The sequence below is a fragment of the Musa acuminata genome, chromosome BXJ2-7 (genome assembly GCF_036884655.1).
Source record: "Musa acuminata AAA Group cultivar baxijiao chromosome BXJ2-7, Cavendish_Baxijiao_AAA, whole genome shotgun sequence".
Lineage (NCBI taxonomy): Eukaryota > Viridiplantae > Streptophyta > Magnoliopsida > Zingiberales > Musaceae > Musa > Musa acuminata.
The window spans coordinates 34265938-34288177 of NC_088344.1; the positions used below are offsets into that span (position 1 = coordinate 34265938).

The window sequence follows — 22240 nt, forward strand, 5'->3', positions numbered from 1 at the left end:
GGAAACACAGGAGAACTGGAGTTCCAAGGGATGTTACAGCCGGATTCCTTTTTTCGGATTCTGATACCGTCTCCACTTAAATCCGATCCGATTAAGAAAGGAATAATAACAAACCCGATTCGATTCAACTGAATCGCGCTGACGGCATGCGGATGTTATCGCCATCACCAAAACGTAACTAACTCCTGCTGACGTCAAAACTAAAATAATCATTAAAATTGAATTAGGTAGCTAAAGTGGCAACATATTGAAATAAGGGATTAGTAATAGAAATTTCCTAAAATTTAAATTTGCCATGAAAACTAAATTAACAATGATTAGTAATTAGCAAATTCATTATAACTATCAATTAACTAGACAATAATAATGAATTGGATAAATCAAGATCAATAACTTTAAATTATCATTAAATTATATCACTGTATATTTAAAATATAATTTTTATCTATTATTTATTAAATATTTAAAATATTTCATACATTCACTTAAGTTTCTTTCTCCAACATATATTAAACTATAAATGTGTCCCCAATGGAACCTTTGTTGCTTGTCTTACTTGCCGCGAATATTTCTCCGCCTTCTCTTCCTCCACCCCAAATCTCTGGAACCTGAACCCTAACCCTGCACTTCTATCGCCGGTTCTGTACCATGTCCGACTTTGCGGCACTGTCTGACGAGCCGTCGACTTCGGCGACTCCTTCCGCGTCGAATCCGGTCAGCGGGAAGCCAGTGGTCGTTAGGGTTAAGCGGAAGTCCTTCCAGTCGAGAGTCGATGCATTCTGTGAGTTCTTCTTGTTCGTTTTCTTCTTTGGTTTCGATTTATCTGGAACTTAGGGTTTAAGGTCTCTGAAAAGACGAGGAGGAAAGGGCAATGAAAGAAGAAAAGATGGTACCACTTTCCCTTCCTTTGTTCGTATCAAAAAGGGAGAAAGGAAAAAAGATCACTTAGAATTATTTATTTGTTGTCAAATCCTCTTCACTTTTGGAAGGAATGAAAGAAAAGGGGGTTTGTACCGAAATTGGTTCTTACCGTTTCTTTCCCTTTTTCATTCAAGATTAATCTTTAGTTATTCTTCTCTTCTCTCTGCTTCGCTTAATCCAACCGGCAGTTAATCTTCTTGTCATCTGTTATTTTTGTGACACAAAGTTCAAGAACTTATTGCTGTCTTGTGCTTGTAGGGCTGGAAATCAATGGAAGGCCACTCAAGAAGCAATTGTTGGATTTCGCAAACCTCTCTATCTCTGATGCTGACACAGGAAAAGGTATCACATACCCTTTCTCTTATTTTTGTTTCACTGAATTTATTCCCATGGAGAGTTTAATAAGTGCCTATGTTAACATTTTTTTTCCCTTTTGATTTGACCCAAGGGCAAATTTACCAATAATGAGGTACCGTGTAATATGCTGTAGTTACTTGCGCAGATTTCGATATAATCAGTAAACTAATAACAGGACATTTGTAGGAAATAAATCATTCATAGCATAGTTAGAAGGGTTCAACCATTCCGAATAGGTGCTACATAGTCTGATTGTTTTTTGCAATCATGATTTTGAGAAGTAGATCTCTCGTGATGCAATAGATAAGTAGTCAGTTACGAACTCCTTCGCAGAACTGTTGTTTCTTTTCTTAGTGACTTTTGTTTGGATGCTGGATGTCAGTTGATTTATGCTGAGCTTCTTGTTCTGATTTCACATCCAACATGTTCTTTTTTATGTAATAGCCCCCTCTTTTCAATGTATGGAAAAAGAAGTTAATCAATTCATATTTCTCTTTTTTTAATCTTTTTACATCTAAGGTTCTTGGTTCCAAGTTTTCATATATTAAGAGTTTTTTATTCATCATTCCTTATTCTTGAATAATCTTTTTGTCATGCACGGGCATATAAATTTCTTGATTTTTGTTTTTCATCCCAGGATTATATAGCTTTTATATGGAATGCCAATCTTATCTTCACAAACCAAAGCTTCTACACATGTTTTATTATGTTCATCTCATAACATTGGTGGATCTTTAAAATAGTTACTTATGTAGCAATCTTATATTGTGATATTAATAAATTAGTTGCCTTCTATAAGACTAACATAGTTTGCGAATAGGCTTGAGTCCCACTGACCACAACTTGCTCCTCTGTAGTTCAAATTCCTCCATGATCTCATTTCATTCATTGGAAAATGCATTCTTGTAAATTGAAGAAGCTAAAGATCCTTCAGCATTTCTTTGACGTCATTTTTTTTTTCTCTTGGACCAGTCAAGTGATCCTAGCTGTTACTTTGTTCAGATAGATATATGTATGCTGTTTTGATGGTAGCTATAATTGGAATCAATTTGTTGGCTGGCCTCGATGCTCTCTAACCGAAGGTTTTATCTATTAATACTTTAATAGTATTATATAGTGTTGTCATTCATTTGAATTATATTCTGAGCAAGTTCAAAAGAATTTTTATTAGGACTTTCTTGGCTTTCTTTTTGCCGCTATATGAAAATATTAATACCATACAATATTACAATTTATGAACCATGTTATTATTAGAAAAGCAGGAGTAATTTAATTTTTTCGATGAATTATAAGATAGTTACTATGTACAAACCATTTGAGGATCATAAAATTGAATGAAACTTTAATAGTCACAAGATTTACTAATGTTCTTGTTTATTAGCTAAAGGATGATTACTGTAGTGTGAAACAATAAAATTTTGGTACAAGAATTAATTGGAATTTTGTGGGTCTATCGTATGCGTAAGTTGTTCCCATTGGAATGAAAGAGGACACCTTTTAACTCTTGCAAACATAGTTGGTACAGATAAAATGTGATGATGCATGGAATTTAGGACTTCATGGGGAAGTCTAACATAATGATGAAGATGAGGACTAAAAACATTAGAGCTTTCATACTTTCAAATGATTTTTTTATTGGAATATTCCATTCATGTCATTTTTTATTTTCATGAATTCTTAGACTGAAAACTTCTTATTATTAAAAACATGCAGTTTTGGAGGAGTTTGGAACAAAGAAGCTATTAGTGCAGCATCTTGAGACAGTGAGGGCCTCTGAGGATATCAAAGATATGCTGCATTGTTTTCTGGTTTGTATCGGATCCTTGCTGCTCAGTTAAATTATTCTTATTGTCATTTATTAAAATAATGGTTGTAGTGCAATTTATTTATTTTTCGCTCATTCTTGTGGTAATAGTGAGTGATGTTTTATCAATGGGCTCTAGTGACCTTTTGTCGCTCATTGTAATAGCAGAGGTTCATGAGATGGGGAGGGTTGTGTCCATTCTTTGACAAGCCAGTTTCCTAGGTAGTGGCCAATACCAATGATGCATAATCTGATGGCCAGGTCTATCTTGATGGTAATTGCAGTCAAATGACATGGTTTCCCATCATTGGTCGATTGAAAGTTGAAGCATTTTCTTATGGCTGAAGTAGTAGTTGACAAAGTTGTCCGTGCCAGGTAGGCAGAGACAGTAGAGAAGAACAAATTCTATTGAGCGAGCCATCATCTGGTTCATGTTGCCACCATCTATTGGTTGGCAAGTCAGGGCACTTGGTTCACCCCTGTCAGGTAGGCTGGAAATTTTTTTTTTCTAGTTGTGCAAAGGTTAGGGTTTATCATTAACCTTTTCACCCCCATCACCTTGGAACACCATTGTTTGGTTTGCACTAGGCTTTTATGATATTGGACTTGACATCTATCCACACCACATTTGTGTTATATGACATGATAAGGATGTTGGGATGGGTTTCATGTTGGACCTTGCAAGCAACGAGCATACTCAGCCAAAAATTGATCGAATTGATTGATCCCAAGCAAAGTCAGCCCTTGCTGATACTAGGTCAATTCTTTGCCACAGAGAAGAAAAGGATGTAGCATTAATTACATGTCACTAGTTTCGAGGAGAAAAAAAGGCAAGAAGAGAAGGGGAGTGGGTGACAAAGTACTCTCTATCACCATTAACATGACAGCACCAGATATAGTATAAAGGAAAGGCATCCATTGATGATGAATTAATGCCGTGTTATATGAGGAATTAATCATCATGAAATACGATTTGAAGACCAGTCCTGGAATTGATCATAGAGAACTTCTTTAATTATGTCATATACTTATGAGTAGAGAAGAGGAAAAGAGAAAAGGAAAGAGTAGAGAGAGAGAGAGAGAGAGAGAGAGAGAGAGAGAGAATATGAGAAGGGAAGAAGAGAAAAGGAAAAGATAAGAGAAAACCCATATAATGCTTAATAACATGAAATGCATTAAGAGTTTCCGTAATTCTATACTAGTTTAAAAATTTTAGAAGTACAGTATTAAAAACTGTATATGTATTTATTTAAGATCATATTTTAAAACAATCTTAAATGGGTGCTTGGCCACTGCTGAGATTCTATATTTTGTTTAATTGTGAAAACATAGTTATTTTGTTAAGTTTTCTGAATAGTCACCTAAAGATCCATTAGAAGAGTAGTCACCTAAAGATGTATTAGTTTGTTTATCACTTTGACATACATAGCTGGCAGTTTTTGATGGGTTGGAGCATTTTGTTTGCAGCTCTTTTGCTTGACTCATTGCCTCAAAGTATTTTCTTGAATGTTATGTAGTGGTTTCTATTTGTCATTTTTCAGTTGAATATTTCCTTTAGATAAATAGAGATCATAGAGTGGTCATACTATTTTCCCTAGCTTTAGTTTGTTCGTAAAAGAACTTGTATCTGTCTTACATCTATTTGCCTGATATGTTAACTTTATTACTTGATTAGTTTGATTCCTGGACTTGGACTATATTTTTGATAAAAATATTGTGCTCTAAATGTATAATTTTATGATTCATTGTCTTATAGGATTAGTAGTTATCTGACTGTATTCCTTCTTAACTAGTTATTGAAGGCTAAAAATTTTATTTATAGAGTATAAAAATAGGAAAGGGGAGAACAAGCCTCATCTATGCATATCGTTTCTGGTTTCTTCTGATATGTGAGGATACATGTATAAATTTAGGGCATTGGAATTCTGCTATCGTCATTCATTAATTTGTACTAATTATAAGTGGATTATTTGAATGCTTTTTCGGTGTGAAGTAAGATAAATCTTGGACTGGATTCTTCTGTTGAATCTCTTAAGGACTTTTGCATCATTGGAATGTGTTACTTCTATGAACCTTAAATTTTTTAATTATGCTATCTCTATGATGTCTATGCATGTCTAGATAATGTATTACATATGCTTCAGTTTAATTTCTAGACCATCTTTTCTTGTTTGCTTGTTTGAACTTTAGACCGTCATTATAATTTTGCTAGTCTCACATTCTTACTCTTCAAGGGGACAACTGTCTTATTGATTTTTTTTATTAGTGTTCGTTGTTCTTTACTTATTTTCTTGAATAAACAACAGCATGAATCCAGTTACTCAAAGGAGTTGAAGGGGAGGTCCGAAGAGCGGGGAAGCATTCTTAAACCAGATAAAGTAAGAATATCAAATTTTTTAGCAGTAAATTATTATGGTGCATTTGATATCTTCATGTCATCTGAACTGAGGAGATCTGGTGCATAGTTTATTTTCTATCTTTGGGTTCTCTGCTAGACTAACTTCACTGTTGCGATCTTTTTTATGCGTTTTCATGAGAATTAGCACTGCTAACTAGAAGTTCTACAACTATGTAAAGCATTTTTAATCTTTGCTATTTTTTCTCTTATTTTTTATTTTTAGTCAGGAAAACTAACCAAGTTTTATTGTTATAGAAGCATTCTTCTTTTGTAGAATGAAATTTAAAGCTTTCTCTTTGAATATTATCAAAAGTTATGGACTGTTGTCTTTGTGATATCTGATTGACACTTTGCTGCAAGGGGGTTTTTAATGGAATCTTAAACTTGTACTATAAAATATCAATTCTCTCTTTTTAAAAAAAGAATGATGTGCAAGAATTGTCTAGAAAGTAAGGTATTATCCTTTCAATTAGATACATCTGGTGGTTGATTATTGTGAATTGTTGAGCTTTGAAAGCTTGGATTATATTTGAACCAGCAAAGCCTCCAAATCTTTAGCATGTGGACTGTGCCTAATCTGAATCATCAATCAAATTATAATATATACTTGCTCAAATTGCAAGTACACATAATGGCATCTTGTTACACTGCCCAAGAATGTTTCTAACCAATAACGAGACTTGATACATACCTAACAAAACCAATGGTCCAAGCTTATGTTTGTTAGGTTAGGCTTGCAATCAGGCTAATGATGACTTCTAAGTCATAATTAGTTGATGAAGTTTAAGGTCTATAATCATATTCTACATGAACCTCAGAAACTCATGAGTGTAGCGATCCTAGCTTATGTTCATCTTGATCAAGACTATCAATGCTGGTCTGAACCCATGCAGAGTGGAGAGCTTTTTGTTCAGGTACTTTTAGCAATTTCGGGAATTCTCACGATGATTGGTTTTGGTTGACTGAGGTTAGGATCAGCTAAGATAAACTTAATGGTTGGATCAAAATCAGGATCAGTTTTGGTGGTTTTGGCTTATCCACATTATTCATCACAAACTTGGTTGTTAACATTGAATTTTTGCTAATTAGAAGGACGTGGAAACTTGGGCTGAAAATTTGATTTGGATCAGATTTAAATCTATTTTGGCCAATCTAGATGGCTCATTGTTTGATCCACGGAACCATGATTTTGACATTATAGGCAGCAGGCTTAATAGCCCTGTTGTTGACCCAACAATCGAGAGGTCTGATATTGAGGCAATTATCCTCACCAATTAAGAAATTATATCAGAGTTAGAGGTTCGCATTCTGACCTAGATTGCATGGCTATGTAGATATAACTTCAGCAATAATGACATTGGGCCTTGAACCTGTGGGTCTCAGCTTGAACCTGGTTCTACTGGGGCAGATCTTTTTTTGATTGATGGGGTTTGGGACGAGCCAAATTTCACATACTTTTGGTTAAAAGCTTGTTCACTAGAGGATTGCGACAAATGGAGCTTGAACTTAATTTATTATCGAATATATTTATATTTTAACCTAAATTGAAACCTCTAAATTTGGTTTTACGATTTCCTCACTCAACTTGCTGCTGAATGTGGTTTTTTGGGCGACGCTGAGCATGCTGTGAAAGACCTATGTCACTAACATCTTCCCCAGTGAGGTGATCTACATTGTTTGAATTTGGGTTGGTGCAGCATCAAGCAGCTCCATGAGGTTGGCTGATCTTGGGTTGTGTTTATCAGTTTTTCTGTAAAAAGGATCCACTTTGACATCTGCTGGATGTCAAGGTTATTTGAGATGGAACTGTTCCTATTGTCCCTTTTCTCCCGTCAGTTCAATGCTCTCTCACCTGCCATGTCATCTGTTTCATCTTTCATCTCCGCCTTCAATCTAGCAAGATTTGCTGGCAGACTCCGTTTGTTCATTCTTAACATCAGTGATAAAATCCCTCTCCCTCGTTCTCTCTCCTTCTCCCCCACCCCTCCTCTCTCTCTCTCCCTCATCTGCTGTGTTTCTGGTGGGTTGCATATGACAGATTCAGGATCCTAGAACACAAATTGGATAGAGTGGGGAAAGTGACTACTGTCCTGTCTATCTTGTGGGCGATAGCATGGGTTCAGTGATTGCAAAACTTGCCCTAAACATTCTATTGCACTCCTAAGCTCTGCCATTACATGTGTTAGCTTTAAGTGTTTACTGTTAATCATTATAATCATCTCAGCCTGGAATGTGAAAAATGTGGTCATGTTGATTTTGATGATATACTTGAAATAATGTCTCTTAATTGGTAAGTGGGTGACAGGTAAAAAGTGCAGAAACTGTTGTGTAATTTTGCAGAACCTAGATCCTGTAACGACTGCTAAGGCATTAGACTGGAGAGAGAAATAACATAAAAGCTTCTAGGCCCTTAAATTTTGGATGAACTTAAAGATGGACTGTTAAATTTTGGATGACTTCGTGGGAATGAGAAACTGCAAGAATAAACTATTGCTGTTAGTTTTCATTACGTTTTTGCAAAATGATGGAAAATGTACAATTATCGCTGTGCCTATTTTATTGATATTATACTGTTTCCACAAACAGCTTCAATTGTTTTCAATTTAACAAACAGTTCTGCCTTAATGATCACTTCTATGCTTCCAGAAACAAGATCAGCTGCGGTCTGTGGCTGTAAAAAAGCACGAGGTACATTTTTATTTAACCCTTTCATGTTAATGCATGATAAATTAATATTTTTTAAATGGACGAGCTATTAAGGATAAACTTTGCAAACTGCTTTTCCTATGTTTCATATTATTGATAGGCATGTGTATGCTTTCATATATTAACATTTTCATTTTAAAACCCTAAAGTGTTATGATTTTTCTGGAAATGTCTTCTTCTGCAACGTTTACACTAATTTTCTTCCCAAATATGATAATCTCATCTTCTTGATGGTGGAAGCAACTTGAATATTGCCATGTAGGAGATTATATATATACACACATAAATTTCATTTGAGCAAGTTTGATTCTTAATCATTGTTTGCAACATTCTTGCATCATTATATTGTTAAGATGTCTCACAACAGTAGTAGAGAAGTAAAGGTTCTATCTAGCTTAGTTGCTTGATCGTTGTAACAAGATCCTGCAATTAATTTCTGTCATCATCATTTAAAAGGAAAAAGATGATCTGACACAATGATTGTTCTTGTTCAACATTTTTCATTCAGATGTTTCATTTCTGAGCTGTGTAACTGAGTGAGACGTGGTTGCGAGTAAAGTAGAATAAAATGACAAAACAAAAATAATATGAATTTATTTTGTAATTGTGATATCAAGAGGTTGCTTCATAACTGTTATAGGATCTTGCTCGAAATGCTCGATATGAACAAATATGGAAGAGCAGAAGGGGATGTACAGATGCAGCAGAAGAGGGTTTACATGAAATATGTCGTCTGTATGACATTGTCCGAGTTGACCTTGAGCATGAAACTAATGAAAGGGTGCATAAGCCCGAGTAAGTTGCACGATGCAGTAATGTTTGTCTTCTGCATCTTTTTGGCATCTTCTTTGATGATTTTAGACGTACTTCTTGAACTCAGAGTTGGTCCTGCCAATGATAGTGGAATCTTGTGTACATGAATGCAGTTTTATTTCTGCTGATGATGGTGCAATCTTGTGTAACTATCTGCCACTTTTAATGGAATATCTTCCAGAAACAGCTGTAGAGATTGAATCTGGCATCAGGGAGTCTAAAGAAGGTTTCATCTACTTCTTTATTTTACACTCTTTAGCGTGTAGTAGCATTTTATGTTTATGCTTCAAATCAGTGGATATTAATTGGCTGGTTCTAACTGTGGCCATCAGGATATATGTTCGTGTGTTTTTAATATGAAAAAGCAATTTTATTCCTAGAAATGCATGCTGATTCACAAATGGAATTTCCAGCTTTGGTTTGTTTGTTTCTAGTTATGGCATTCCATAGTGCTACCGAAGTTTATACAAATGTTTTCATGGGTCTTAAAGGAAATAAATGTATAGCATTTGTCCTTATTAAGATCTAGTGTCTTTTTTTTTTTTGCAGTTAGTACATCTATTGCTTATGCATCTTGAATCTTGTTTTACTTTTCTATATCAATGATTTATTTCGAACACCTGCTTTGTTGAAGACGATCTATGATGTTTGGAAATCCTAGAAATAAAAGATCATGTATATATTTTGATGTCAAGCTGGGGAAAATTAGTGTCTTAGAATATATTTGATTTGGTTGACAAAATAGAACGTTTAAAATATATCAAAATTACATGTTTTTTAAGGTAGAGTAACACAGTGGTGGTTTGCTATGATTGGTATACTTTGATATTATTGGTTGGTAAATAATATGGGTGTTGCATTAAAATCTTTCCACCGCTCTTTTATTTTCTTGTTGAGCATCATTTATAGTTCACATTGATATGACCTGTAAACTGATTTGGTTGTTTGTCAAGGATGGTGCAAACACTGGTAAATGATTTTTACTGTCCTGGTGAACAGATAACTATGTTTATGACCTGTATACTGTTGGTGATGGTCTGGTCACAACCACCGGAGACACAACCAAGTTTCCGCTGTAAGAATCTGGGACACATGGTTGATGTTATGATGTTTGATTGTCAGTGATGAAGATATTCTAACATGTACTGTTTGTTACAGAGTGCAGGTAGCCGATGATGACTTTTATGAGGGACCATTGGAATCTGATTATGAAACTGATGATTCAAATGGTTTGTATTTTTTTCTGTCCCTTCAATAATGTTTATTTTTTTTCGATCCCTAGATAGCTGTACTGAAGTTTTTTTTTTTTCTTTCCTTTTTCTTTGTGCTAACTGCAGCTGAATGCAATACGCGGAATGATTATCCTGATGAAGAGTCATCTGGAGATGAAGCCAAAGGTGAAGATAGAGATGATTTCTTTGATGACCTAGAAGGTTCAGATTCAGATTCAGATTCGCAGGAAGAAGTTGATTTTGATGAAGAAGTTGATAGTGATGAAAAAGCTGATATTGATAAAGAAGATGACAAGGACTAGAGATGGGTGATACCGTTAAAATGCTCGATAGCTATTCAATCTCTGAGACAATGAAGTTGGAAAGAACCATGCTTTTGCAGCGTACTTTGCCCCGGGTTGAAGACATCTCGAATAGTCCATTTTAGTGTTTGAGGATGCCGAAGAATCTTGAGAAGCGCAATGTTGTAGTTAAAAACATCTATAGTGAAGTCCTTTGATGCTGAAACAGCTTTCAGACGAGGATGGAGTCTGTGAATCATGCTTTTCCTTGATGCTATAATGATCCATACAGGAAATGCATTTGTTCGTGGTAGTAACGATGAGGGTTTTACGACAGCCTTACAATCCTACCGTTTCCGCCGTAGCCAGGGCATGTCTCCGCAAGCGGAAGGCATCCTTCCACAAAGTTGACGTGATCGGATAGTAATGGCTGATGCTTCTGCTCGTGCCAGCCTACCGACAGATTCCTACTCTCTATTGCCCCCCAGGTGGCTAACGATGTTGGAGCCGATGGCTATGGAGCTTGTAACTACAGCCAGAGCTAACATGACCGACGCTACTACTTTATCCCTTGTCTTCGATATCCCTTCCACGTCCCTGCAACAAGCACCAGTTTCATCAGGACACGTTGGAGCGCAGCAGCAGTTCAGGTGGATCAAGATCATCATCGTACCTTAGAACGATGGCGGCCGGGAAGATGAGCGAGATGCAGACCGCGGTCGTCGATCCAAAGAACTGGAACAAGGTCCATATGCTCGGGAAAAGTATGGAGGCCGTATAGATGAACCCCAGCAACAACACCGTAAGGAGCACGAAGCGGCAGGTGTCGGATGCGTGGTGGCTGGCCCGGGGTAAGAGGAGCTCATCGATGCTGATCCGTAGCGAGAAGAACAGCAGGGGGAACACCAGCGCCAGGTGCAGGACGTAGCTCAGGCGGACCGCGTCGTTGAGGAGACTGCCGATGGGCGAACCCGTGTCTCGATCGAAGTTGGACAGGACGTCCGCCATCGTCGACTCGCCAAACAGAAGATAGCCGAAGAACCCGATGGCCGCATAGATGACTGAGCATAGCAATATGGAGATCCGGACCGCCACCATCATATCGGAAGTTTTGCTGAGTTCGGCTCGGATAGGATGAACTGCAACTCGCGGCAGATGCATATAATAAGTATTTGGAAGGGAGATGCAGTACAACTATTCGAGTATGTGCGCATAGGAGAAGTAAGAGATTGGTCTTACCGTTGAAGTGGAAGGTGAAGGCCACGACAATGATCGGAACGGCAGTAAAGAGCTCGAAAATGGAAGACATGTGACCAAAGTCGGGTAGCAACCTCGGGGTTTCCGTGGCGCCCTGGAAGAGAGCATAGAGAGCCATGCCGGTGCTTATGCACATAAACACCACGGCGAGGAGCACCGATATCGCCGACGTGAACCTGAGCGAGTCTGCCATTACACGCAAATGCGGATGCCACAGTCGTAAGATCACCAAAGCAAAGCACCGCACGCTACATTTAGATGTATCGATAGCATATGTACATATGTTCCAGGAATTGAGTGTCTCTCACCGACGCGTCTGAGGAGGACCAGCGGGAGCATGATGAAGACGGCGGTGAAGAGCAGCGCCACCGCGCGGGCGTTCCACCACCGCTCCCCGAACCACTCCTGCAGCACCCCTATGTGGGCCACCCCCTCCGATTGACTCCCAGACAGAACGTCCCCTGGGCCCGACACGAAAACATAAGCACACCGTCAGCGTCCCGTCCCACCCGCCTCCCCCCTTCCCCTCCTCGGTCCGTACAACATGTGAATCACGAGGCGGGTCGGCGACGACAGATCACGAAATGGAAGCGGCAACGTGGTAGGGGTGAGTCGTCCTTCCTTGTCTCGAGCGGGTGACACGACCTATCACCAACCCGTGCTTCGGACGCTGTCCCTACGTAGGGTCGATGGGTGGAACGTCACCCGTCGAGACCGGCAGGGCGAACTTGCCCCCGCCTGTCACGGCTCATATGGCCTGGTTCCCGCACCTCTGAACTTGATGCAGGTTGGCGAGACGCCACGAACGGGTAAGGGAAAAGTTTGGGAGACTGTCTCCTTACCTATGATGACGAGGTAGACGGTGAGCGTCCCGGCGGTGGTGAGTCCGACGCAGACGTGGAGCGCCAACGAGCCCGCGCGGCCGAAGGCCTCCCCCATGGCGGCCGCATACGAGAACGGCGCAGCGCCGCCCGACCCCGCGTACCGCAGCAAGAACTCAGCGGAGGCGTCCGCCAGGAACGCTGCTGCGACGACGAGGAAGAGCGCTGGGACGACTCCGAGCACCCGCACCGCCGCCGGGAGCGACATGATCCCCGCCCCAATGATGGTCGTCGCCAGGTTGAACACCGCGCCGGGGACAGACGCTTCACGGCCTCCGTCGCCATTCGACGCCGCGATGGGCCGAAAATCCGGCAGCAATGGCGCGACCGCGTCGCCACCCTTCGCCGGAGACGACAGCTTCATCCGGCCTGTGATCTTTAGAGGACGCGGAGTGGAGAGAGGGTCCGCACTGGTTTTAAGAACCTATATAGAAAGATGGGACTGACAATTTTACTAAATTAGCCTTAATGATAGGGAATACGGGGGGCCGTATTAAGAACAATGTTCGTGGGTTGACTGCGGTCAAAGTAAGGTAAATATGTCATTTTAGCTGATTGTACTCGGAAAGCATGCAATGTGCGAGATACGATCACCATATTGTGCCCAATTAAAAAGAACCACGTCATCACGTTTATACGGGGACAACCCTCATTGGCCTACTCGCGTCGTGCGTGTGAGGTGGCGTGTAGGAGCTGCACCCATCGTTGGTGTATCAAGAGCTAAACTGCACGGGGCGACGAGTTACAGTAAGTTGGAAGCCAACAATGATTGATGTACATGGACGGGAAGTTGGATCGAGGGGGTAATCCGCCCACAGCTTGTTCTCCTCGTCAATCCGAGCGCCACCCGCCAGCCCACCGGTTCGCTGATTGGGCAGCTGATGTGGGTCCAGCACTACTAGTTTCAGGCTGTTTGTCGCGCGACGGAGTGCGTATCTCTTCATCCGTCTGCCGCAGCCCAAGTATACTTACGTGTGCCTGCCTCCGTCTCAATACCTTTGTCCAAACATAGTCATCGGATTCAAACCATCTAAATTGGTAGATCGAAAATATCAAGAACAAATTTTGATCCATGGACTTCTGCAGAAAGTCCAGGTCTCGCCGTCTCCTACAGCACCTGCTGCGTGATGATCCATGACAATGACTCCTCCTGTACCTGAAAGCCCAATGGGTTTGTGGTCCATCAATGACCGAGTTCGAACTTTAAGCAATCATGTCGGAGATCGGAGCAGCACTCCGTGAAGGACGTCCGGGAATGAGTCAATGCTCTGCTCAGTTCTGATGCGGTCTGTTCTGGTCAAGATTGACTTTGGAGTTCATTCCTCGTTCCACCATGGCGGGGCTGCCGTATGAAACAAGCTCCGCTCTCCCACCAACAAGGAGAAAACAACAAGAAGACTTCATCGGTCAGGCTGCTACCTGGTCAACAATGGCTTACAGTCTGCTGCCGTCTTATTAATGCCAATGTAACAGTTTGAGTTGCCTTTCCTCTCTGTGTTTGTTTGACCCCGTGGTGTTTGAACGGCTGATGGCAGTTGGGATCTACCGGTCTTTTCCCTGTGATCTTGCCGTCTCTCTTTATTAAGCCTCTGTCTCTTTTTGTTCTTTCTGTGATCCGTAATCTGTCTGTCAACAAGAGAAAGCTTTCATGGCTCCTTTCCTGTGACATCGACTCCTTTCCTTTGGGAAAGCTGTAGTCGTTCGCTGCCATCGTGAGAGTAGGAAGAGGCAGGAGGAGGATCATATCCTCGAGGTAAATCCCTCTCTTGTCGGTAGCAGATCTTTAGATTCTAACATGGGTGAAAGTGATCCCGGGCGGGAGCACTGTGTCCAGATCCCATTGCTTCCGGAAAGACTACCGGAACAGAGAGACAGCAGGAGAAGGCTTGTGGATTTGCTGAAAGCTTCTCCATCCCCAGATTGGTTGAAGAAGCTCCAATTCCCTTCCCCGCTCAAGATTTTCCGACGAACTCTAGACCGAAGAGAGGAGATATCGCTTTCGGTGCCTTCCCCCGTCGGCGGCCAGCGGCGTTTCCATGTCCAGTTCCTCAGAAGAATCGACTGGCGTTCTCTCTTCCGTACCTGCAAAGGATGGCTCAAAAACCCCATGAACATTGCTCTTCTTATCTGGCTCCTCTGCGTCGCCGTCTCCGGCACCATGCTGGGCCTCCTCCTCCTCGGACTGCTGAACGACGCGTTCCCCACCAAGTCCCTGCGAAACCACTGGATCGAGATCAATAACCAGGTCCTCAATGCGCTGTTCACGCTCATGAGCCTCTACCAGCACCCCAATCTCTTCTACCACTTCGTCATGCTGTGCCGATGGAGCTCCGAAGACATCACGGAGCTCAGAAAGATGTACTGCAAGAACGCAGGTTACCGGCCTCAGGAATGGGCTCATATGATGGTGGTCTTGGCCCTCCTCAACATCACTTGTTTCGCGCAGTACGCCCTTTGTGGTCTCTACTGGGGATACTCCAGGGAGGACCGACCGGAGTTCCTGGAGAACTTCTTCTTCGCGCTGGGGATTGCCACACCCGTCTTCGCTGCTCTGTATGCGGTCTACAGCCCTCTCGGCCGGGAATACGACTGCGGTTCCGATGAAGAATCGCAAGGGAAGAACACCGCAGCTGACACGAAGCGATGCAAGAAGCAGGGCCTAAAGTTGTACGACCGGAGAGTCGTGGTGAGCAAGCCGGAGTGGGTTGGAGGACTGTTCGACTGCAGGGATGACGCCACCGCCTGCTACCTCTCTTTCTTCTGCACCTGCTGCGTCTTCGGCTGGAACATGGAGAGGCTCGGGTTGGGTAACATGTACGTGCACGTCGCCACGTTCCTCCTGCTCTGCGTTGCTCCCTTCTGGATCTTCAACATCGCGGCTCTCAACATCCACAACTACGTCATCGGAGATGTCATCGGGATCGCGGGAGTAGTCCTCTGCGCGTTCGGATTGCTGTACGGGGGGTTTTGGAGGATTCAGATGAGGAGACGGTTTAGACTCCCGAGGGATACCTTCTGCTTCGGCTCTGCTTCGCTTACGGACTACGTGAAGTGGATGTTCTGCTGGGCGTGTGCTCTGGCGCAGGAGGTGCGCACCGGCAACTTCTACGATGTGGAAGACGACAGCCTCTTTAGAAAGCTAATGGACGGCGAGGAAGAGAGGCAAACGATCGCAACCGAGACGCGGGATGGTTCAGAAGTGCTTCGGGGGGATGCAACGACGCCACCGGTTCAGCCACTGATGGGATCCGAAGACGTCGTAGGTGGTGCGAACGGTTCGACTCAACTCCCACCTGCTTCGTTCTCGGCCGGAGAAGAAGATGACGCGCCGTCTTCTACTTAGACAGGGAAGTTGTACGTGCAACCAAAGCTTAGAAGTTACACCGTTTGCAAACATCTTCCGGTGGTGTTTTTGTTCTTCGTTTGTGGTGTGATGAATACGGTCACAGTGGGCGTTCGAAGACGTATTTTATGTAATCGATGTAAATACCATTCTTTTTTATTTTCCACATGGTAAATCAATGAAAACAAAAGGAGTCTAATATGGGGTGTGGAAAGGATGATGGATCTCATCTCTATAATTATATTCTCCTATGTTAGTGTTGTTAGCGTCAACATCTTTACGTCGTGACCTCGGGCCAATACAATTGGGTTCGGGTCCAAATGATTGAAGATCTTCCTGAACGATCCTGTAACTCCTCGATCTGCGTGACCTAAGAGACGTATAACGTTAGTTCGTATCCCATCATTATTATTACCCTCATCAAGTGTCAATCTTCATCGTCAACTTGTGATTTGTGTGATGACTTCACATGTATTCCATAGAGTAGAGAACACATCTATAAACAGTTCCTAAGCTAAGAAGAGTTCACAGAGCTCGGGGAGCCAATGACTTCCCTTTTGATAGCAGATAAGATCTCTATCTGCTGCTATCACCCTTCAGAACACTTCGATTGGGACTTTCCCTTCTCTCCACCCGGCGTTGCGCCTGCTCTTCCTCCATTCCCATGGCTTCTCAGGGTGTGACGAAGCCCACAGGCCTCTCCGAGCTGCGCGTGCTTCCTTCTCCCACTGCATCACAACAATCAGAGATCTCAACGTAGCGCGACGTGTGAATCGGTAAAGTAGCTCACCCTCGCAAATTCCGGGCGCTGATCGTAGGTCGCGTAATGCCAAGCAAAGCCTCCCTTCAGCATCCGCTCCTGCACAACAAAATTGGAGCGATCAATGAATCCCTGAAACCACTAGCAAAGTTAGCATGGTTCTCTCTTCCGCTCCGCACCTGCACAAAGATTCCACCGCAGTATACGTCTCCGACGCTTCGACCATACCGATCGACTCCATACACATGGATCTTTAGTGGCTTTCCCTCCACAAGTTTGAGTAGCTCAGCCTTGGCCTCTTTTCCGTAAGGCATTTCGCTCTCGGGTGCATCGATTCCCCTGTTGGCTTGAATGATCACTGATCATGCAGACCTGAGGTTTCTTAGGAGATTCTAAGCACTGTACCTTAGCCTGATTCGATACTTCCGTGCGAGGATCTCATCCCCGTTTGGACCAGCCTTGAATCTGTCAACAACCCAAAAACGAGATGAATTTGGCAGATACAAACAAATATTTGGGTTGATGGACTAAGTTCGTTCGACCCATATCCTGCTGCGCTTATGTTCTTCTTCAGCGCGTCTGCTTCCCTATAGTTCCTTGCGGCTCGGGCCGTGGTCCTCTGGATGGCAGCTTGCTGCACTTCCATCGGCACATCAGCGGACTCCTCCGGGGTCGCAGTGTCCACGTACGCCGTGATACCGTCCCCATCCACAACATCCCTTGGATCGACCTGATCATCGACAGCCAATTGCATCAGAATTTGGGACCGTCAAGCCTTAACATGAATACTGTTCTTACAGGAAGCGTGCGTAGCTCAAACTGTACTCCGTCATTCCAGGTTGGCGACGACGATGGTGGTGCGTCTACGATTTCGGAAGTCGAAGGAACAGGAAGGTTATAGTAAGCCAACAGACCCTGAAGAAATTGGCACCGTATTATGTCGATCCGACCTAAACTACAATGAAAAGTGTAACTCATATGAGATCTCGAGGTTCACCTCTAAGTCTGCCTTCTGATTCCCTCTGAGCGTTTGGACCACGAGAATGGCGGCCGTCGCTGGGGTCTTCGGTGTTGGCTTGGCTTCCTTCCATGCCTCTAACAGCTTCTTGTACCTGAATCAAGTCAGAGGCACCACACACACACACACCATTTAATCTCTTCAGCAACCCAACACAACAAATCTTTGATGAGAGTCATCTCGCAGTGCATTTGGTTACCGGTCGACATGGTGTTTCAGAAATTAACAGTCTGTAACTAAGCAAAGTAAGAGCTATGGGTACCAAATAGCCTGCGCCCTCCTGGAGGAAACCACATGGCGGCTTAGTCCTTCCGGAACCTGAAACGACAAAGAACCAAATAATGATGAGGAGAAGAGATCTACCGACAGCACCAGATGTGATCACCTTAGCTGTAATCTCGTAGTCGAACAGATCATGAGCGAGGGCAGCAACGCCGTGCGGCACCCCCTGGTGGGTTTGGGGCCGATGCGGGGGCGTGGACTCGCCGCAGTCCCCTCTGAGACACCGAAGCAGGGCGTTTCCCATCTCTCCCTTGTCCTTGGTCGCTCAGCTCTCGATGTTCTTCTGCGGAGGATCGGAGTGGGGGAAAGAGTAAAGCTGAGAGCGAAGAGAATATTAAAAGCCTGCTGTGAAGACTTAGAGTCAAGCGGTGGGACCCAACCGACGCGGACGTCAATAATTGCGCTTGCCTGGATTGCATCGTCAGGTGAGCAGTCCACCGCTGTGCTTCTTTCTCCCGGCAGAAGGAGAAGCAGCACTGGGCCGGCATCAGAGCCGCCGGAGATTTCGATTCAGCGATACGTGTGTATCTCACCCTTGCGTAATGCCAAGAGAAGCCTCCCTTAATACATGTGAGAAGGTTAGAAAATAGTAGTAACACGAGATAGTTGTTAGTAAATAGTAGTAACACGAGATAGTTGTTAGTGTAAACAACTTTAAGCCGTGGCCTCAGGGCCGACGCGGCTTGGTTCGGATCCGGATGATGGAGGATCCTCTCGGGATGACCCTTGAGACCGTTGAGGTGGCTGGCTGCGATGGTCCGATCGGAACGGGGTTATCGTTTCCTCCGGGAGAGGGCTCCTCGCCAAGAGCATTTAGTGGGAGACCACCGTCTTCGCACCTGCACACAGGTCGGGTCGGGAAGCTCGACCTGACCCCTCCGACAATCAAGTTAGTGGATAGTGGCAGGGGGATTCTTTAGCTAAGTTGTATCTTCTTGTGTGTCTCCTCCCTTCTCCCTCGGAGCACGAGGATTTTTATAGCAGGAGTTACCGTTGCCTGATGTACCTGATGTTCCTGCCCATAGGATCGTACTCCTAATAGCATCTGACATCGATGCTGGCGTGGCGTGAGGGATCAAGCCTGAGTAGGGTGTTAATGTGCCTTGGTAGGCGTTTCGGTTCGCGTTGACCGGGTGCCTCATCAAGTCGACAGAGGCGTGATGCGTCCCTTGATGCAGCTGATGTCACGTGAGTCCTATCACAATTATTACCCTCATCATATTCCCCCCCTGGAAGGAAGATATGTGTCGGTTGCTGTAATGGGACTTTGATGCATGGCTTTGGGTTTGGGGAACTATCCCTGCCGGGCGTTTGTCGGTCCATTGCCTCGGGTGCAGGAATCGTGGAGTTTAGTAATGAAGGAGGGTTGCGTGCGCGATGGTGACCCTGTGGTAGTGTGCGATCGAGGAGTGCGACTCAGTCGATCGGGCCGAGCAGAGGCTGCGTTTTCGAGCGACAGGTAACCGAGGGGCATGACTTAGGCAGACGGGCTGTGCAGGCGAGGTCTCGGGCAACACGCAGTCAAGGAGCACGACGTAGGCTGGCAGGTCGCACAGGGGTGGTCTCGAGAAACATGCGACCGAGGAACACGGTGCAGGCGGGCAGGTCACGCGGGCGTGGTCTCGGGGAACATGCGGCCGAGGAGCACGACGTAGGCCGCGTAGGTGTGGTCTCGGGCAACATGCAGCTGAGGAGCACGACGCACGCGGTCTGACCGCGCAGGCGTGGTCTCGGGCAACATGCGGCTGAGGAGCACGACGTAGGCGGGCTGCGGCCGAGGAGCACGGCGCAGGCGGGTTGCGACCGAGGAGCATGGCGCAAGCGAGCTGCAGCCGAAGAGCACGGCGCAGGCGGGCTACGGCTGAGGGGTGTGGCTCGGGCGGCAGGCTGCGCAGGCGTGGTCTTGGGCAACATGCGGCCGAGGAGCACGGCGCAGGCGGGCTGCGGCCGAGGGGTGTGGCTCGGGCGGCAGACCACGCAGGCGTGGTCTCGAGCAACATGCGGCCGAGGAGCACGGCGCAGGCGGGCTACGGCCGAGGGGTGTGGCTCGGGCGGCAGGCCGCGCAAGCGTGGTCTCGGGCAAGATGCGGCAGAGGAGCACAGTGCAGGCGGGCTGTGCCGAGGGGTGTAGACACAAAGAGGGTTAGGCTGGGGCTAACCGCGAGCCGGGAGGCGGTCAAGAGGATATTGAACCTTCGCTCGAAAGAGACTGAGGCAGGGCCTAGATTTCTTTTCATGAGGACTACATCAGATAGCCACCGCGGGTGCTTGACCTATTATATGGAGCCCGTTGCCAAAAGTCGTCCCTTCTCCTCACGGCCGCCCAGGCCTCCGTCGCGATGTATTGGTTAGCCCGCTGGAGCATATCTGGTACCGTGATGGGGGGTCGCTCCACGAGGGACCAGAGGAATCTGGAAGGTCACAGGCCTATCATAAATGCCTGCATTAACTGAGAGGGATGAGCGTCCGACAACCCCCGGATTTGTGTTGTAAAGCAATTCACAAAATGGGAGAGAGGCTCGTCCGCCCTTTGGAGCAGTGCAACGGACGGCTTCAGCCGGGCGTAGGCCAAGAAGTTAAGCTCGAAGACTTTGACGAGATGATCAAAGGAGGCAATCATCTCGGTCTTCAGACCAATGTACCATGTGCGGGCTGGCCCCCTTAGAGTCATGGGAAACGCCCTGCACATCAAAGCATCAGAGGTTCCATACAACACCATTTGAGCACGGAAAGTGGCTACGTGGTCCGCTGGGTCGGTGGCACCGTCATATGCGTCTAGAGAGAGCTGGAAGTTCGGGGGATTGTCTGATCCTGTATCTCGGGTGCGAATGGAGACCCTTGGTGTACGTGGTCCGCTACGAGCTCTCCCTTTGACCTGCGAACCTCCTTCTCTACTTCGTCGAGGCGCTGGCTGACAAAGTGTAGCTGGGCTCGCAGAGAGTCCGTTGAATCCGAAGACAATGTCTTGGGTTCCGGGCGGCCGCTCGGGTTTGCCATCACTTGATCCCCGAGTGGGGCTGATCGGACCCGAGGCGAAATGGGGAGCTCCGGAAGTGGTGTGTGGGCCCGAACGGGTGGCTCCTGTCGTCGTAGTGGTTGGATCGCAGGTGGGTACGCCGGATGAGAAACGAGCGGGATAATGGTTTGCACCTTACCCGTCAGAGCTCGGACTTGATGAGCGATGTCCTGAAAGGCCTCGGATGACACAGGCGACGGGTCGGCAAGGGCTCCTTCAGGTGGCGACCAGCCCGGGTCATTGAATAACCGCCAATGGCGTTCTGAGGTCGCGGCGGGGTGCTTAGCTTGGGGTTCTTCACGCGGGAGGTGTTCCCCCGGAGCTCCGATCGGGTGTGACCCCTCAGCTGCGAGCTCGTCTGAGTTGATTGGGCGATCCCCTAACATTCGGTCCCTCCTTCTAGCGCCAAATGTTGGTGTAAACAACTTTAAGTCATGGCCTCGGGGCCGACGCGGCTTGGTTCGGGTCCGGATGATGGGGGGTCCTCCTGGGACGACCCTTGAGACCGCTGAGGTGGCCGGCTGCGATAGTCCGATCGGAACGGGGTAGTCGTTTCCTCCGGAAGGGGGCTCCTCGCCAAGGCGTTTAGTGGGAGACCACCGTCTTCGCACCTGCAAACAGGTCGGGTCGAGAAGCTCGACCCGACCCCTCCGACGATCAAGTTAGTGGATAGTGGCAAGGGGATTCTTTAGCTAAGTTGTGTCTTCTTGTGTGTCTCCTCCCTTCTCCCTCGGAGCACGAGGGTTTTTATAGTGAAAATTACCATTGCCTGATGTGCCTGCCCGCAGGATCGTACTCCTGGCAGCATCTGACATCGATGCTGGCATGGCGTGAGGGATCAAGTCTAAGCATGGTGTTAATGTGCCTTGGTAGGCGTTCTGGTTCGCGTTGACCGGGTACCTCATCAAGTCGACAGAGGCGTGATGCGTCCCCTGGTGCAGCTAATGTCACGTGAGTCCTATCGCAATTATTACCCTCATCAATAGTATAGGAAAGATAGCATCAATTATGACCCTAAGGTTTGAAGCATCTCTCAGCCAATCAAAATGTTTGAGCTTTCAATCACAAACTTTAATCTCGATGACTAAAAGAAGCTTTTAAAAACATTGCCAACCCATCCCTATGAGATTGAAGAAAGTAGAATATAGATTTAGCTGATGCTCTATCATGC

The 22240-nt window shown here is 45.2% G+C and overlaps 4 protein-coding genes across 4 annotated transcripts; 2 read left to right on the forward strand and 2 right to left on the reverse strand.

Annotated features, from left to right (window-relative positions):
• The first annotated feature begins 538 nt into the window (after positions 1-538).
• On the forward strand, positions 539-10829 carry LOC135617747 (RNA-directed DNA methylation 4-like). Its single transcript, XM_065118296.1, has 10 exons — positions 539-781; positions 1180-1263; positions 2992-3086; positions 5389-5460; positions 8127-8168; positions 8827-8981; positions 9113-9225; positions 9999-10074; positions 10158-10228; positions 10337-10829. Exons 1-10 carry the CDS (start codon positions 649-651, stop codon positions 10531-10533), a joined length of 1038 nt encoding a protein of 345 aa, XP_064974368.1. The 5' UTR covers positions 539-648; the 3' UTR covers positions 10534-10829.
• On the reverse strand, positions 10756-13051 carry LOC135617746 (amino acid transporter AVT6D-like). Its single transcript, XM_065118295.1, has 5 exons — positions 12612-13051; positions 12078-12230; positions 11752-11955; positions 11186-11651; positions 10756-11109 (listed from the first exon to the last, which is right to left on the reverse strand). Exons 1-5 carry the CDS (start codon positions 13012-13014, stop codon positions 10980-10982), a joined length of 1356 nt encoding a protein of 451 aa, XP_064974367.1. The 5' UTR covers positions 13015-13051; the 3' UTR covers positions 10756-10979.
• Positions 13052-14253: 1202 nt separating this feature from the next.
• Positions 14254-16281, forward strand: LOC103992988 (uncharacterized). Its single transcript, XM_065118297.1, has one exon. The coding sequence runs from the start codon at positions 14446-14448 to the stop codon at positions 15991-15993; it is 1548 nt and encodes a 515-aa protein (XP_064974369.1). The 5' UTR covers positions 14254-14445; the 3' UTR covers positions 15994-16281.
• A 132-nt stretch (positions 16282-16413) lies between these two features.
• On the reverse strand, positions 16414-18371 carry LOC103992534 (probable staphylococcal-like nuclease CAN1). Its single transcript, XM_009412270.3, has 9 exons — positions 18157-18371; positions 18034-18089; positions 17751-17865; positions 17552-17668; positions 17296-17483; positions 17159-17218; positions 16933-17092; positions 16784-16852; positions 16414-16721 (listed from the first exon to the last, which is right to left on the reverse strand). The coding sequence occupies exons 1-9, from the start codon at positions 18295-18297 to the stop codon at positions 16590-16592; spliced, it is 1038 nt and encodes a 345-aa protein (XP_009410545.2). The 5' UTR covers positions 18298-18371; the 3' UTR covers positions 16414-16589.
• Positions 18372-22240: the final 3869 nt, after the last annotated feature.